The sequence below is a fragment of the Octopus bimaculoides genome, chromosome 4 (genome assembly GCF_046866305.1).
Source record: "Octopus bimaculoides isolate indiv1 chromosome 4, ASM4686630v1, whole genome shotgun sequence".
NCBI lineage: Eukaryota > Metazoa > Mollusca > Cephalopoda > Octopoda > Octopodidae > Octopus > Octopus bimaculoides.
The window spans coordinates 58,343,465-58,362,937 of NC_142931.1; the positions used below are offsets into that span (position 1 = coordinate 58,343,465).

The 19,473-nt window shown below is 34.9% G+C and overlaps 1 protein-coding gene across 10 annotated transcripts in view; it reads right to left on the reverse strand.

The window, feature by feature from the left end:
• Window positions 1-2,164: 2,164 nt before the first annotated feature.
• LOC106874711 (uncharacterized) overlaps window positions 2,165-19,473 on the reverse strand; it is a 28,083-nt gene continuing 10,774 nt past the window's right edge. The window contains exons 1-4 of one of the 10 annotated variants that reach the window (XM_089350822.1): window positions 19,305-19,443; window positions 14,941-14,996; window positions 13,646-13,691; window positions 2,165-7,556 (exon numbers count right to left, since the gene is read on the reverse strand). In XM_089350822.1, the coding sequence (XP_089206948.1) occupies window positions 6,374-7,204 (831 nt within the window). In that variant the 5' untranslated portion in view covers window positions 7,205-7,556; window positions 13,646-13,691; window positions 14,941-14,996; window positions 19,305-19,443 and the 3' untranslated portion in view covers window positions 2,165-6,373. Of the gene's footprint in view, window positions 7,557-13,645; window positions 13,692-14,907; window positions 14,997-19,304; window positions 19,444-19,473 lie in introns of those variants that run through there. The other 9 variants (XM_089350819.1, XM_089350821.1, XM_089350817.1 and 6 more) reach the window with 9 other exon arrangements.

Consider the following 19,473-nt stretch of genomic DNA (forward strand, 5'->3'; position numbering starts at 1 on the left):
GAGCCAGTCCATCGGCACTGGCAACGATCTCGCTCGAATGACTTTTCATGTGCCACTGGCACAAGTGCCAGGAAGGCGACGTTGATAACAATCACGCTGGTGCTATTTACGTGCCACCGGCACGGAAGCCAGACAGCTGCTCTGGCAACGATCACGCTCGGACGGTGCTCTTAGTGCTCCACTGGTACAGGTGCCATCATGATTTCGCTTTCGCTTGCCTCAACAGATCTTCGCAAGCCGAGTTTAGTGTTCCTACAAATATAGTTCGATTTCGATTTCACTTGCCTCACCATGTCTTCGCAAGCAGAGTTTAGTGTCCAATAAAGGAATGTTACGCGTAAGTGGGCTGGCTACATCCCAGGCAGAGGCCTTGGATTTTGGTCTCACTTGGCTTGCCGGGTCTTCTCACGTACAGCATATTTCCAAAGGTCGCGGTCACAAGTCATTGCCTCGGTGAGGCCTAATGTTCGGAGGTCGTGCTTCACCACCTCATCCCAGGTCTTCCTAGGCCTGCCTCTTCCACGGGTTCCCTCAACCGCTAGGGTGTGGTACTTTTTCACGCAACTATCCTCATCCATTCTCACCACATGTCCATACCAGCGCAATCGTCTCTCTTGCACACCACAACTGATGCTTCTTATGTTCAACTTTTCTCTCAAGATACTTACGCTCTGTCGGGTATGCACACTGACATTACTCATCCATCGGAGCATACTGGCTTCATTTCTTGCGAGCTTACACATGTCCTCAGCAGTCACGGCCCATGTTTCACTGCCATGTAGCATGGCTGTTCGTACGCATGCGTCATACAGTCTGCCTTTTACTCTGAGTGAGAGGCCCTTTGTCGCCAGCAGGGGTAAGAGCTCTCTGAACTTTGCCCAGGCTATTCTTATTCTAGCAGCTACACTTTCAGCGCACCCACCCCCACTACTAACTTGGTCACCTAGATAGTGGAAGCTATCAACTACTTCTAGTTTTTCTCCCTGGAATGAGACAGAAGTTGTTTTCTGCATATTTACAGTGTTTATTGCACCTGAACATCTGCCGCATACAAAAACTAACTTCCTAGTTAACCTGCCTTTGATATTGCTGCACCTCTTATGTGTCCATAGCTTGCATTGGGTACATCTTATAGAGTTTCTACCTACACCTTTTCTACAAATCGAGCAGGGCCATCTACTTGAAGTGGTTTGTGTTTTCTCTACCTTTCTACTTATAAGGACTTTGATTCTAGCTAGGTTGACTCTAAGGCCCTTCGATTCTAGTTCCTGTTTCCACACCTGAAACTTCTCCTCTAGTTCTGATAGTGACTCAGCAATTAGTGCAAGGTCGTCAGCATAGAGGAGCTCCCAGGGGCATCTACCAAACAAAATATTTTGTAGTATTTAGCTATACTTCTTTACATTGTGATTTCATATCCTACTAAAGTTGGTTGACCTTTCTTTCTTCTGGGGTAGATAAAATATATACCTGTCTTGAATGGAAGTTGATTTAATTGACTACACCAATCCTCAAAAATTAAGGCCTTGTTAGAAATCATTATTATGATTTGGCAATACAAAACTTTTATTTGAAAATATTTTGAAATGCCAAGCAATGTCTCCAAGAAACTTGTATGTGTTCAAGTGTAAATCATATATATCTCTGGCAAATAATTATTCAGAATTCTTTTCCTACATGTAAAACCTTTTATCAACTGGACAAGTAGACCTAAGTAGATATTATGATGAGGCCTAATAGACAGAAACATGTCTATATTGGTCTCTTACCTATGAAAATCAGATTTCTTTCTAAGCATATAAATTAACTGTAGTTTCTTATTTTCTTGAGAGTTACTAAGAATTGCCACTAGGTTTTTGTTTTCTTTAACCAACTGGGGGGGGGGGGGGTTCAACTAATTAAGAATTACTTTCTGTACATCATTCAATACACCACTCTTTCACTCATATATCAATAGATGACATTTTTATTCACAATTTCTGCTTTAGAAGTTGTTTTTTAATGTTAAATACTGAAATACTTCTAATTCTAATAGATCATAAATGAACTATTTATGGAACACCAATTTTTTTTTTCAGAAGTTTTTGAAATACAGTTTTAATGCAATTTCTTACAGATGCAAAACATACACATACAAACAAAAAATAAAGGGGGGAAAAAACAATTAAAGAGAATATATCTTATTTTATTTTATTAATATACTACTATCATCAATACATTATTAAAATTTCAAATATCACCTTAAGGCTTTTGATGATATCTGCTGATACCTTTATACAATAAAGCTTCACAACCATCCAATAGCAAAGATGTAGCAGTTACTTAACAAAAAATAGTTAAGAGATAAAAGATATAAAAGTTAACAGTTGTACCTGTTCTTATGAAACTTCTCATTATTCAAGAACAGCTACATGAAAAACAACTCATAACAAGAACTTTTTTATTATGGTCCCATAAATTGCTCCATTGCATTTCACTGGTCCAAATCACAGGAAAATATTTGAATATTTACTCCTCCATTGCCAAATAAAATTTATAATAAATATTTATATATCGTCTGAACAGTTATGTACAATAACTAGTTTTATTTTTGTTGTTTTTGTTTTGTTCTTGAAAAAAAATAGGGTAAAATGATTTACAAATTTCAGTGTTAACATAAAAGCAAAATTATAACAAATTACTTTTTTCATAATGGCAAGGGTTTGAAAAAGACAATAGCTATGAAAATATTAATGGTACAAATGCAAATAAAATCCTATATGTAATAACATAACATAACAGGTATATTCCTGAGATTAGTAAAACAATCTTGTGCAATAATATTGGAATTCATATAGTGGTTACTGTTTTGCAGAAGTTAATTATTATGATGGCAATTTCACCAAAACAGTTTTGGAAATGTTCATCAATATTACCATATATGAAATTTCAAAATAGACACATTTAGTTTCGGCATGAAATTTATGCCACAAATGTAATTGCAAATTTGATTTGTTTATATTTTGCCTTGTTTTTCAGTTACTTGTTTTGAACCTATAATCCTGAGTCCTTAGTCCAATAAAATATTAATTCTTTGTTTGAACATGTTAACTTAAAAAAGTATAAAGAAATTAAAAACATTTTACTCTTGCATGTCATCATATGTGGAAATTGAAAACGTAATATTTTAAGGCAAGTACCTTTCTGTCATAACATAACTTTATTCTTTCACTGCACAAGTTTCTATATTATTTTTCTAATAGCAGAAGAAACAAGGAAATAACAAAAGCAGTCTCTATATGATCATCATCATTTAACATCCATTTTTCATGCCAGCATGGGCTGGGTGGTTTTACAGGATCTAGCAAACCACAGGACTACATCAAGCACCAATATTATCTTTGGCATGAGTCCTATGGCTGGGTGCCCTTCCTTATACCAACCACTTTACAGTGTGTATAATGAAAGAAATTTAAAAGCAAACATTATGGATACAGCAATTTATAGAGATTTAACAGCTATGCTAGACAATGCATTATCACAATTATAAATATAGATTTTTTTTTCTCTTTCAAGTAATAATTTTTAGTATATGAAATACATAATAGTATTTCTCTAGTTTAAAAAAAAATCTATATTCACCTGAAACTCTCAAGCCCTATCAACTTTTATTGATTTTTTTTCTTTTTATCATTATTCCATTGACTGAGTGATCAGTTTTAACAGATTAATCTTCTGATAGTTCAATGCACAACTTTTAACATTATTATTAACTACATGCACACTGAAAGAACAATCCACAAAACTCTCTGAAATCTATAGGTACCAATAAACTGTAAATATAAATGCATGCTCATATTTTGGGCCATGAATCAACTTGGTAAACTACCAAATAATAGATATTCAAGAAAAATGTTAAAAACCTGGAATGTGAATCAGTTCCAGGATATAAAATGGGGAAGAAAAAAATAATAATCAATAATAAGCATTCGCATGAGTAGCTGTGTAGTAAGTAGCTTGCTTACCAACCACATGGTTTTGGGTTCATTCCCACTGCGTGGCACCTAGGGCAAGTGTCTTCTACTATAGCCTCGGGCCGACCAAAGCCTTGTGAGTGGATGTGGTAGACGGAAACTGAAAGAAGCCCTTCGTATATATGCATATATATATGTATGTGTGTGTATATGTTTGTATGTCTGTTTGTCCCCCCAACATCGCTTGACAACCAATGGTGGTGTGTTTGCATCCCCGTAACTTAGTGGTTCGGCAAAAGAGACCAATAGAATAAGTACTAGGCTTACAAAGAATAAGTCCTGGGGTCGATTTGCTCGACTAATGGTGGTGCTCCAGCATGGCCGCAGTCAAATGACTGAAACAAGTAAAAGAGAGTATATAGGTCATTGCATATTCTGTGAATAAACAGATTTTAAATAAAATGTAAGAAATACATGAAGTTACAATTCATAAATTGAAAATATCTTCAAATGTTTTGTAGATGTGCTGCTATTTAAGAAGAAAACTTTTAATAACAATAAGTGGCCCAGACTTTAACTAAATATCTCTCTTCTTTTTCAGCCTCAACATGGAAGAATTTGAATTTACTGCAAATAATGAAAAGGCATACCATTCTCATTGCCCTAGCTGCCAACTACAGGGATCTAAGATTAAAACCTTAAATGTCACCAGGTCCTTCATGTTTAAAATAAGAAAAGAGCTCCTTGCTTTTAGCAGGAATATTTTCTGTGGCCAAAAGAAAGACATTCTTGACTGTCATACATTGTCAGAAAAATCAAGTTTGTCCAGTAAATCCAGGACATCATCAATGACAATCCTGGCAAGTCAATGAGGGCCATTACTAATCATTTTCATGTGCCATAGTCAACGATTGATGTGTGATGCACAAAGACAGATACAAATCCTATATTATGAGAACAGAGCAGTTCATGTCTGATAGAAACCAGGAGAACTATCTGAGTCAATTGAAGAACTTGCTGAACAAACTCAAGTAACCCAAGGAGCCAAACATGCTCTGGTGAGAAGAGTTTTGTCCAAAATCCAAAAGTAAATAGGAAGAATGATAGATAGCTCTGTACCAGCCCTACTGAAGTCCTCACTGTTATGCACACCAAGTTCCCATCATCTGTGAAGGTCTTTGGGAGTCATGAGAAATGAGGGCCATGTCATGCCTTCTCACTTTTTCCTGCAAGATATTAAGATTAATGTGGCAGCTGACATCGCGACAATAGAGACAGTTGTCAAGCTTTGGATCAAGAGAGTTGCTTAGGGGAGGTGTACATGTTCCAGCAAGACTCTGCTCCCTTTCATACAGATTGCATAACACAGGAGTGGATGACCAAAAATTTTCATAATCATGTTACTCCTAATATTTGTCCTTCTAGCTCTCCTGATTTAAACTCTCTGGGCTATTACTTTTGGGGCACCATGAGAGGAAAGCCAACAAACCTGCCCATGATACCAAGGATTTGTTGATGTCTGTTGGCCTAAGGATGTTATGGCCAACATGAATAATAATCACCTGATCAATGCATTTAGAAATTTCAGAAGCCATATCAAGGCAGTAATTGAGGCTGATGGCAGCTTTATTGAATAGCCTTTCACTATAAATATGTAAGAATGTGTACCAAATTCTATGAAAATATATTTGTTTTTTCTAATAAATAATTTTTGTTTTCTTTAAATTAAGATTTTGATCTCAAATAGCTGATGCACCCTGTGTGCATTTTAACAATGAAAAAAGCAAAAGAATACATTGCTCATATATCTTTTGAGTTGAGCAATAGAAAACTTAAGTATCTATAACTTGATGATAAAATGAAAATATGTTGTGTCTTGGGAGGTTCATTTTGCCAATAAAAATGCATGCTCACATTATATTTTACTTCTTTTAATTTTTTCTAGTAACTAATTAACCAATTAACTAATTGATTGTTTAACTAAACATTTGAACAATTAATCAATCATTTGATTTGTCAGAGTCCCTTTGTCAGTATCCTTGAGCTCATCACCTCATTGCTCCAGATCTGTTAAACCTGGGTATACTAAGGTTTATTATTATATATTTACACTTTTGAGAATGTGTGTGAGCAGCTAAGTGTGTGCGTATATGTGTCTTTCATTAAAATTGTTTTTGTCTTGTTTGGTTAGTCTCTCTGTACACAGATTATGTATGTGCATATGTACATGTTTTAATTTGAGCATGATTTACAATAACATATATATGTGTGATAAGTATTGTCATGTGTAATTTAATGGACAAGTGAAAAAAAACTCCAAATATTTAAAAAAAAAAAGACAGAAAGATCTCTCCTAAAACATTTGAAAGCACAACTTTCATCCCTAAAAAACCTGACAAAATCACATGTTCATTTATCATTCAAATTGGAACCATCTGGAAAAGTTTTTCACATATCTGAAACTCAAAAGATTTATCTCCTGTGTGTGATCTCATATGTACATTAAGGCTAGAATTATGGGAAAAATTTTTCCCACATAGTTCGCAGTGAAATGGTTTTTCTTCATTATGTGTCCTCATATGCTTTGTTAGATGGGAATTCTGTGAAAAACCCTTTCCACACATTTGACAACTAAATGGTCTTTCTCCAGTGTGTATTCGCATGTGTTTTGTTAGATGTGAATTTTGAGAAAAATCCTTTTCACATATCTCACAATGAAAGGGTCTCTCTCCAGTGTGTGTTCTCAGATGTTGTGTGAGGTAAGAATTTTGAGAAAAGTCTTTGCCACATACTTCACAGAGGAAAGGTTTTACCCCAGTATGTATCCTAAGATGTTTGTTGAGAGTAGAACCATCTGAAAAATCCCTCCCACAAACTCCACAAGAGAAAGGTCTTTCACCAGTATGTGTCCTCATGTGTTGGGTGAGATTAGAACTGTGAGAAAAATTCCTCCCACAAATTTCACAGTGGAAAGGTTTCTCTCCCGTATGTACTCTCATATGTTTAGTTAAATTGGAGCTCTCTAGAAAGTCTTTCCCACAAACCCCACAGAAAAATGGCCTTTCCCCAGAGTGTATTTTCATATGTCTTGTAAGATTGATGTTTCTTAAAAAGTCTTTGCCACATGTCTCACAATGAAAATGTAATTCTTCTGTTGATGACCTCTCATTACTTTTCTCATGTGATCTCAAGGGTAAATCTTTTCCTTCAAATTCGCTGTGAAAAGAATCTTTTCCATTGCAAATTTCCATGTGCACTCAAATATGCAGTAGAAAGCTTTTGGTCAATTTTTTTAACATTAAATAAAAATTGAAGACCCTATTGCTAAAAGTGCTTAAGTCACATTAATTTTCGTGTGACTAAAGCACTTTTAGAACTAGGGTCTTCAATTTAATCAATTTTTCACAAACGTAATTACAATTGACAAACTCTCAGTCTTTTCTTTTTTATTAAGAAAATGACTTTGGCTGAACTGTATAATCCCATAACATTAACTCTTAGTTTGTAACTAGGTTTCCTTTTTTTTCATACAATATTGTGAAATTCAAACATATTCCACAAAACTGGAAATCTATTGATATAAGCTGTCTTCACTTGTGAGTTCTGAAAAAAAACAATAAATAAATACCAATAAGCCATTCAATAGATAATATTCAATTTCAGATGTTCACACACAAAATAATAGGTTTTCTTCAACACAAACTGCATAGTATAGTAATTATAAATACACATGAAACAAGAGGAAATACACTGTTTTAAACTTCCAAAAACAGAAAATAGAAACGTACCAATGAAAAGCTTATATAGTTGTTCAATTAGCAAATAGCATCTAAATTTCCCCCAAAATCACAGTCATTTTCTTTTTTAAAGGACACATTGAATAATGCTAGAATGATTTTGGTAATAGATCTGTTCAATAAGGGTTGAACTGAGATTAAATAATAACAATTCCATACCTGCTACAGCAATTTTTCTTTCTGTAAGTTATTTAGTGATGAATACTCATTTTTTATTAAACACTACCCTTATATATGTCTAATGTTACGTTCAAGATTTAAAGAAAACAAACACACAGATTAAAGTTAAAATGCTACTTGGAAATTTACTACAATAACACTTAATAAGGTACAAAATATACAATATTATACAATACAAATGTTATTTCACAAGGAAATGACAATTACTAATATTGCTGGCCTGTTTTGAATGTCCACTCTATTTCATTATTTCCTTTTTACTTTTAAGTACAAGATACTTGACAATGGCTTCCACTTTGGCTTGTACAGGTTTGACTTTACCTTGACCAATCTTATGGCCGAGATAGATGACTTTTCCTATCCTGTCAATACAATCATCAATACGAAGAATAGGAAATGAATCACTTTTGGTTATATTGTTTATTTTTCTAAAATCTATACAAAATCTGACTGAACCATCTGGTTTGGATATAAGTAAACATGGTGAGTTCCAGTCACTATTTGTTAGATAATGACTTTTCTTTTACAAAATTCTGATTTTAACAAATTTACTCGTTTGAGCATCGGAACATCTATCAAAGAATGATCGTATTTGTTTGACATGGTCAGACCAATTACTACTCACGACAAGTACATCATCAATGTATGAGTATACACTGTCTAAACCGTTGATTATATGGTTCATCAAACTTTGAAAAGTGGTGCCAGAATTCTTCATGCCAAAAGGCATAACCTGGTATTGGTATAAACCATCAGGTGTTACAAAAGCAGAGATTTCTTTATCTAACAAGTATTTAACCTCATTTCTAATCTGAGATAATTTGATAGGATTGACTCTGTATGGGTGCTGTTTTACTGGCCACATCATGTTCAATAGCACTGGTCCTTCCTGGGACATGAGGGAACAGCTGGGGATACTCCATAATCAGCTCCAGGCGTTCATCATCTTTAAGATGCTTTAATTTGTCATCCAATTTTTGTAGAACATTTGAATTCTTGAGTTTGGCTGGTCTGTGGATGTCATCAACCGCAAAGTTGTCTATTGTTGACTCTTCAGCGATTATGGTGACGGTTTGGACCTCTGAAACACTACGGTCATAATACGGCTTGATCATTTTGATATGGCAAAACTGTTCAGACTTTCTTCAGTCATATGTTGAGACAATGTAATTGAGGTCAGAGATTTTATTTTTGATGGTATATGGTCCAAAGTATCAGGCTTGTAGCGGTGTACTGAGGATGCGTAGTAACACCAGAACTTTGTCACCAGGCTTGAATGGACAACTTCTTGACTTCTTGTCAGACCAGGTTTTCAAGTCATCTTGAGATAACTTGAGGTTCTGCCTGACCATCTCCAATGCACCATGTAGTCTTGAAGTCTATCACAATCTAGTAGGCTAATGTAACACCGTCAACTCCTAACCAGTCCTCCTTCATGAGATTCAGAGGACCATGAACAGTATGACCATAGATGGGTTCAAAAAGACTAAATCCAAGGGATTCTTGTACGACTTCTCATGCTGCAAACAACAATGGAATTCCTTCATCCCAATCCTTGGAGTGTTCAGTGCAATAAGCCCTCATCATGTTTTTTAATGTCTGGTTGAAACATTTCAAGCCACCTTGTGGCTTAGGATGGTAAGCGCTGGATGCAACCTGATAGCTGTTTAATTCGTACAAAACTTGCTGGAAAACTTTGGACATGAATTTGGAACCTTGGTCCAACTGTAACACTTTTGGGGGTCCAAAAGTTGTGAAGAACTTGATGAGTGACTTTAAAATGTTCTTGGCCATAATGTTGCTCAGTGGGATAGCTTCTGGAAATTGGGTAGAGGCACACATGATGGTAAGCAGATATTGATTTTCCAATTTTGTCTTAGTTAATGGCCCAACACAGTCAATGATGACACATGAAAACATCTCTTCAAAGGCTGGAATTGGTTGTGATGGAGCCTCTGGAATGACTTTTTTTATACAAGAATAAATCTTAACTTCATCAGCAATTTTAAATGATAATGGAAATTTTTTAATACCCCAGTTAATTTAATTATTTTACATTAGCAAATTATAACTGTAATCAATATCCTCATAAATAACTATTTTATGATATTAACTACAGTTACCCAATGATTAATAAATTTGTTTTACAATGAACTCAGGATCATTTAATGTTCAACTCAATACCATGTTATGCAAAAATCTGAAAATATCAAAATTGTAACTGGTCCTCAATAAAACTCAAACCATCTAAAACAACAATTACAATATTGTCTTTTTAAATAAGTTAAATGAGGGCCAATGCCCATGACTTACGACTGTTGAAGGCCCTATCTTGAACTAGTCAGAAAAATGCACTTTATTTCAGTATGAATATCTGTACATAAGTGTCTAAAGGGTAAAATGTGGGCTGAAAGTGACTTCTATAAGGCTAGTTCTGAAAGATAGTTATGAGTAATGTGTTTAACAAAAGACCTAGAAAATTAGGCATGATGGGAATGAGGAGAGAAGGAAGGGACGTGTCAGAAAAAGCCTGGATGGAAAGAGTATGCAGTTTAGCTGGTTTGCAGAAAACAGGTATCATATGTAGTTTGGTGATTGCTAAGAAAAATTATCTAATGTATCCTGTCTTTTTGTAAGCCAATGGGTGTGGTTTAGGATAGATTTGGCTGTTATTTCTAGTTGACAAATGACCACTTAGAAGCTCCCTAATCATTTTTGGTGAAGAAGAAAACTGTTCTCTGCTACATTGAAAGTTACTACACTCACCCATTTTTTTGATAGAATAGAACATCTTGCCTATAAAAGATGAGTACTATATTTAATAGTGACAATATCCAAGATACTTCACATCAGTAACATCTTACAGAAGAGACTGATGGGTAGATTTAGTAAAATTGCATCAATGAAATTCAAACGCTCAGCCAATGAAGGACCATGTAAGCAATTAACCTTGCCATGTTCTCTTAAACCCACAACTGACTGAATAACCATTAGCAAGTGGTCTTCCTTGTAATAAAGTTGTCTTCCCTTACACATGCTGTATAATATATACACACACAGAAAACCTGGGCAACAATAAAGTGAGTTTACTACATACAACTTAAGAAAAGAGGTGAACAATCTGATGTGTAACTTAAATTACTGCCATATACTAACCCAATTAGAATATGGTGCCAGGAATATTGGTTGAATTGAATTGGTGACTTCATCAATATATATATTACATGCGCTAATAGTTCTTTGATGATCCTATTTTCATTGTTAGTAATGTGGTTAATGGAGAGTTACAAATGAATTTTAATCTTGCTGATGAACTTTAATGACTGTTAATGAATATTATCAAATTGGTAAATATCAACTCTTAGCATCTAACTCTATCTCTGCTGTTAACTTGCCTGACAAATAGCACTTATTCAAGGAGGTTTAGAGTTTTTGATGGTTAGTGAGAAGACTGAGTCAGCTGATAAAATTAAAATTACATTACTATTACACACTGTTGGTAAACAAGATAAAGATATTTGGGGCAATTTCAAATATTAAAAGGCCTTACTAAAAATATGAGAATGCCAGAGAAAATGTTGACAATTTCTGTGATCCTAAAATTCATTTCTTTGATGCTAGGGACAGGTTCCTTTACTCTGAAGAGCATGATAGAGATATTGATGAATATCTAACAGGTCTGAGAAAACATATATGTTAATTTAGCAATTTGACTGGCCAATTGCTTTTAAATACAATGATCCTTAGTCTGGATGACATCTCATTAAGATGCAAATTTAAAGAAACTCATCATCTTGAACTGGCTAAAGCTGTAGCTATTGTAATGAAGAGCCAAAAGGAAGCAACAGAAGCCCAAGGTAGTTGCTTTTGAATATGTCAGTACTCACAGATGTTGTAAATACAAAGCAGTCAGAAAGGCCCAAATAAGTATATAAAAATTTTTTAAAAAATAAAAATTAGTGCAGGTCATAGATTTGGAGTTCAGTTTTGTCCTTTACATCACAAAGAGTATTATAAATGTGGTAACTCAGGCTATTTTGCAAATGTATGCTGCTCCACCAAAAAATAAACATAAAATCAAATAATTTAATTATCCTAAGAAAACAGATACAATGCTTATTGACATACTAGACAGGGACAACTCTTAATGAGTATGCATAGTGCCAGTTAAAAGTATTAAACATGAGGCTGTGTTAGGCACATATGCATAATGCAATGTTACCGTTGACAATTTCTAAACAGTTATTGAAAGTCATAACCAATATAGAATAAAAACCTCTTTTCAGATCATATAGTGACACTTGTAGAACGACCAGTGGTATAAGTACAGAGACTGTACTGTTTTTATGTACTTCATAGCAAATGTGTCTAATTTAAGAAACCAGTGACTGGAGTTAAAATTGTACTAGTCTTGAATTACTTCAAAAGGTTGAAGAACTTAAAACAGAAAACATGAAGTCTCGAAAATGTATTAGAAAAAATTTGCGGGTGCCTTTGAATGATTCCAGAAGCATTAAGAGGAGCTGTGACACAAGAACTAAAATCCAAAGAAATACTATAATACATTGTGCATAAGCCTTGATTCAATAGATTTTAACTGAGCTACTTGAAATAAATATTACTTCATACATACAATTTTGCAAGCTTCAGTTAAAATGCTATCTCCTAAGATTTCACAGTATTGAAAGCACAGATATCTTATTTAATAAATAGAGAAGAGTAGCAAATCATTCAATTCAATAGGCAAGATTTGCTAACAACAGTTTTCCTTTCAAAGTGAAACCAACTTCTGGGTTGTTCCAAGCAACTTTGGAACATTTGTTTGAAAGTATGCAATGTGTATTTGTGGTTATAGACAATATAATGATGTTTTATGAATCAAAGGTTGAACAAGCTATTTTACAATATAGAGACAGCGGTTAAAACTTGAATTCAAAGAATCTTAGCTTTGAGTTACATGAGTAAAATATGTTGAATATCTGCTAACCAAAGGAGTAAAACTGCAACTATATAAAATTTCTGCTATTCATACAACTGTTTACTGATTCCAGTGGAGTCAGATTATTAAGCATGGTGACATACCTGGCCAAGTTTATTCCACATCTGTGAAAATGAGAACCTCTGAGAAAGTTTACAGAAGATCAAAAGCATGACAACAGGCTAAAGTCAAGCAAAAAATGTTTGAACCAGAATGACTATTACTATTTCCTCTTGACATAGTAAAGTCTGTACTATGAAAGTAAATTCACAGTTGGCACAGTTTCACAATAAGCAAACTATCCAACTGCATAAGCATCCATGTCACTGACTCCAGCCAATCAAAAATTAAAAAAAAGAGCTAAGCCCAGTAGTTTTGGGAGCTGAGACCTTTCACAAGCATGTGTATAGTTTCTCATTCGTAGGAGAGACAGATCATAAACCCTTGTAAATATTCTGCACAAACTCCTTACAAGTTTCTTCCAGGGTTGCAGAAAATTATGTATAGACTGTGCAAGTATGATTGCACATTAAAATATGTACAAAAGGAAGAAGTGATAACTGCAGATACACTAGTCTTTCACTCATACGACAGACAACTTGGTTTAAAATTGATTTGTCACCAACAAATCAATTTAAAATCAATGATGAATGACACAAAAATTGCAGAAATGAAAGCTGAGACTGCTAATGATAATTAACTGGCTGAATAAGTACAAGTTCTGGAACAGGACTGACCTGAAAAACACTGTCTATTACCAGAGGTTATTACAAGTTTCTGGAACTGCAAAGATAAATTAACACATGTCCAGGGAAATATTAGTCAACAAATACAAAATTATTGTTCTTCTGGTAACAAAACAACAAATGCTTAATTTATTTAGATTACTTGCAGCGTCTAGAGAAAGAGAATTAATGTGTTGGCCTAGGATATCAACAGATATCACTGAACTGGTTGACAAATGTGGTATGGGTATACAGCATCAGAGAAGCCAGTAAAGTAGAGATGCTTGAATCAATACCAGTACTGGAATTGCTAGGATCAACAGTTAGAGCAGAATTGTTTCATATACAAGAACTTTCAGTTTTTCATTCTTGTGAATTACTACAGTAGGTTCACCGAATATAGTGAACCATCAGACACAAAAAACAAACAGTCACAAACCACTGTTAATTTCAGTTTACAAGACATGATCTTCCAGTGAAACCCGGTAGACATATACTTGCAATTTAGCAGATAATTGTTCAATGTATTTTCCAATATTGAGAAGTTTGAGCACAACACTTCAAGCAAAGAACTCCTGGTCCCACACACTCCTAGACATATCAGAAAGAGCTGTTAGAATTTTGAAATCACTGCTACTGAAAGTAGATGATCCATATCTTACACTTTTAGACTACACATTAGTTCACCATTTGGTCTAAAACCTAGAACCTTATTGTCCATCAGTTAACTCCAGTTGAAATCTGATATATCTCACAACCTTGTCTATTCATAGAGTGAGTAAAGGCTAAAATCTATTTTAAAAGATCAGCCAACAATCTATCCCCATTAAAGACAGGGAACTTTGTAAATGACTATCAGTGAGCATGACTGGGTAACTGTAAAAGTAACCAAATAGGTTGGTAACAAAAAAAGTTATATAATGACAGAGTTAGAAAAGTTACCATTGAAACAGAAACCACCTCTACATGTTGAAATAAACCTTTACCCAATAACCTGCACTTAGCAAATAGCGATGTTGACAAGTCTAATGATGCTGTTTCATATGTGGTTGAAGAATTAACCATAAACCATTTTAACTAACAAAAAAAGTTATCAATGTTAGATGTGCATCTAAAACCTTGTTGTATTGTTAAATTGTTATACTTGGAACTTGGAGATGCTGTGAAGTAACACAGAATCTGGTGAACCATAAACAATACACAATCTGTTGAAAGGAAATGGGATTGTAAAATTCTGGTTAGGCAAGATAGTGATTTGCAGTCACAATACTGACCTAAACTGAACAACAGGTGATCAATTCAAATACCTTCAGTTCTGAGTATAAATCCTGCCAAAATTATCAGCCTTTCATCTTTCCACAATCTGTAAGAAATAAAAATCATTCCAATAGCATACCCAAAGAGAAGTTTTAAAAAACTAAATCAAATTCTATAATATTTCAGAAGCTTATTTCAGTAGCTCTTATAATCCTTTGTCATACAATGGAATGCCAAAAAAAAAATCATATTTTCATTAAACATTCAGAAATGCAAGAAAAAACTTGAGTTAATAATTGCTAATATTAATTCTTCACAAACTGCTCCAAAGATTATAATCTATCAAGTTTCTGCATAATGTCACGATGTTTAAGAAAAAGACAGTTGATATTTCCACTTGCTTTGATATATTTAAAGATGTGATGCATTCAAAAACTTATAATTAAAAATGACCTAAAAGAAATAATTCAAATGATTTATATCAAAGATCTTATATAAGTGGTAAAGTACAAAATGATAGTGGCATTTTGTCTATCTTTACATTCTAAGCTCAAATTCTATTGAGGCCAACTTTGCTTTTCATCCTTTCATGGTAAATTAAATAAGTACCAGTTGGACAGCATTTCATCCATCTTTACGTTCTAAGTCCAAATTCCACCAAGGTTGAATTTGCTTTTAATCCTGTTCAGGCCCAATAAAATGAGCACCAGTCAAGTACTGGGGGTCAATGTAATCAATTAGCACCTCACCAAATTTCAGGCCTTGTGCCTATAGTAGAAAGGATATTATTATTCAACAATGCTTTTGGGCTTTTGGCAGTGAAGGCTCATGGCCTAGTAGTTTGGATGCTGGGCACACAGCAGTTAAGTTGTGGGTTCTCATCACAGACTGGGTTGCATTGTGTCCTTGAGCATGTTGTTCCAGTACACTCAGCTGGAAATCTGTACCAGTAGCACATATAGATTAACCCTGCAAAAGACTAGTATCCCATTCAAAAGAAAGTTTTGTATATTCTGCCCAAACACCTTGAAAATCTGAATGAATTCCAGCCTGATGAACCTGCAGGCTCAAAACAGATGCTGCACTAACAACATTGTTAGAGCAGTGGATATAGTGCTTTGTAGTATACATGTCAACTCTTTATGTTCTGAGTTCAAATCCCAAAGCAATGCATGGGCAGAATTATTAGATTATTCAATAAAATGCCTTGCGGTATTTCTCTCATCTCTTTGAATTCTGAGTTCAAATTCCATTGAGATTAACTTGCTTTTCATCACTCTAGGGCTGATGAGATAACGTATCAAGTACTGTGTTTAAAAGTATCAACTTAACCTCTGTGCAGCCCCCTCTCCTAAAAATCTCAGGTCTTGTACCTATGTTAGAAAACAATCATTATTAAGGCAGCAAGCTGGCAGAATTGTTAGCATGTCGGGCAAAATGCTTAGCGAAGCAGCATTTCATCCATCATTACAATCTGAGTTCAAATGAGGCCAAGGTCAACTTTGCCTTTCATCCTTTCGGGGTCAATAAATTAAGTACCAATTGCGTACTAGGGTCGATATAATCAAATGGCCCCCTCCTGCCAAAAATTTCAGGCTTTGTGCATATAGCAGAAATAATAATTATTATTATTACTATTAAAGCAACAAGTTGGCAGAATTGTTAGCACACCAAGCAAAATGCTTGGTGGCATTTTGTCCATTTTTACATTCTGAGTTCAAATTTCACCAAAATCGATTTTGCCTTTCATCCTTAGCAATATTTCATTCATTTTTATGTTCTGACTTCAACTTCTGCCAAAGTTGACTTTGCTTTCCATCCTTTTGGTGTCAATGAAATAAGCACTGGGTTGCATTGTACCCTTGAGCATGTTGCTTTTGATCCTTTAGTAGAAAGGATCATTATTTTATTGTTACTGCTGTTGTTGTTGCCACTATTGTTGTTCACTGTAGACAGTTATATTTTCAGAGTTCTGTGCAGAAGATATTTTTTTCAAGACTATATTATGCAAAAAATTTTGGGGAAATTCATTTTACTATCAAGAGAATTCAAAAATATTGGACATCTAACCAATGACAAAGAAGTAGAGGACATAGCCAGGGACATCAGTACAGACATAGACATTTGGCTGGCCACCTTTGCAACAACACTGACAGATGGTGAGCATACAAGTGATACCCAACACCACATGGTCTGCACAGACGTGCAGCTCTTGATGTCATTCGACTTTGAAGACCCAGAGTTGTACACTGTTATGGAAACAGAGCAGAAGGCAATCAAAGTGATGGCACAAAGCAAGAAGCCCAGTTACTATTTGTGTGGAAATAAGAGCAAGTTGAGGACTCACTGCCTAGAAGAGAAAGAAAATTGACTGAAGAAAGGCAAAAGAAGAAAGAGGATGATAGAAAACAACAGCAGCAGGTTCCAGAAGCTGTTTCTAGTGTATCATCAATCAACTCCAAGGATAGTAAGAGTGAAAAAAAAATCACTTCAACCTCACCAAGAGGCGGTGGGGGCTTTCCTCCCAGCAAAGGGCCAAACAGAGACCATAGCTAAGAGTGTAACCCCATTATCACAAGACTATGGAGAGATGGAAACTGGAAATAAGTGGAAAACTACTAAAATACTAAAAAGGGGTAAGAAAAATAAAGATTGAACTTGGCCAGAAAATAAAGAAAGATTGGAGAACCCTCATTAAAAGGCACCCATCCCCATGAGGCTTTGGACCTTTACAGTAATTCAGAAAGAACAACTCTACCTAGTTGACCAAACACTGGCCCTTATAGGGCACTCAGATACTATGCTGATTAAAAAGGAGTTGAGTGACAAGAACTAGGAGCTTTTAAATGAAGGACATTTAATAAAAACCAAAGTGGTGGTCTACTAACAACTTAGGAATTATGCCTTCAGTTCAACTGAACCTTAGCTCTTCATAGCTCAGCTGGGACTAAAGAAGCTTACAGGCAGCTTTGGAGAGACCAGTTTGTTTCCTATGTTAGACTTTCCCTCCAAGTTCATTTAACATATGCAGTTCCATATCTGCTGTATAATATTTCTGATATCAAAATCACACTGCACTTCAAGGTGGAACTTCAGACATCCACATCTCTTTGAAGTGAACATTAGTTTCACATTTAGGATATCTTTCTGTAGGCAACCATTGGTCATTGGCTCATTTATGCATATCTAAAAGGCATTGAATAAGGTATATAGAGTTTAGTGAATGGCTCCAGAGTTAATGAGCAAAATTTAATAGCTTCATACATGGAACAGCCAAATGTACATCCAGGGACAATGCTAGAGTAAGCTTTGCAATGTGCACTTCCCACTTACAATTGTTTGCCAAAGACAACCAGAAGTGGTAGCTTACAATGTATGATATATATTAATTCAGTATTATATCAACACTTCAGTTGATGATGATAGTTTTCTGCTACTACTAAAGCACTGTTCTGGAAATGTCCTCACGTGCTCTCTTTATTACTAAGTTTTTGTGTTTTTCATCAGATTAAGAAATTATGTCCAAGTTATTTGGAATTTGTAAGGCACCCCCAGAATTTAACACTCTGGATGATTGCCAGGTTTGTCTCATGTGTAGTGGATAAACATTAATCTTACAAGTGAGGAAGCTGGATTTCATACCTACTGATCTGAATTAGGAGTCAAATGTTCTTTGACCAATGAATTTAATTCTACAAACCCCAGTTCACCTAGCTGCTAGAATATACCAGTTATACACTGGTACCAACCAGAAATGAGATTTATCTCACACTTGTGAACACTGTATAGTCATTGCTAAGTACTAATTTATATTGACACTTCAAGGTTTGTGAGATGGGTAAAGGACTGTTTAGAATTCCGAAAGTAGAATTTGCCTCGTCTGTGTACATGTTAATTTCCACAGCTCTAAGAACTAGTCTTGGTGATAACCACAAGATGTGTCTTTCAATGATTAATGATAAATTGTTAGTCTGCATTCTTACAAAATAAGACATGTACACTCTGATCCAAAACAATTTTCTCAGAGTTCATACACACAGTAAATTTTGCTGAAAGAAAGAGGGTTTTATACATTGTTTACATTCTTATGCAGAATATGCCATTCACTTTGCATTGTGGACTTAGAAAAGCTAGCTAGAAACTTTCTTTGCACAGAGAAACGAGAGGATAAACTCCTTGTCTACCTCTGCAAATGTGAAGTAATATAACAAATGGAACTAGTGGGGAAAGAGCAACAAGCTGAGAGGGACACAGCCTGTTAACACCACAAACTGCAAAATATTTTAGCTTGGATCTAGAAAACTGGTAAATAACTATTGCAAATAAAAAGAGAGAACTGTCTATATTAGATTTTTCTTCTCTCAAATGGGAAAAAAAAATCAGATATAAAAACGCTGATGGAAATTGAACTAACTTAGAATCAAAATATTTCTTATAAACTCATAACATCTAATTTCAGAAGAAAGCTGCTGGTGACTTGTACTATTCTTACAGCGGCCCGATTAGGGCATTTCCTGGTGGTTCGACAATGACAAACTCTCCAGAAAACAAATCGTGAAATGAATAATCTTTAAACACAGGTT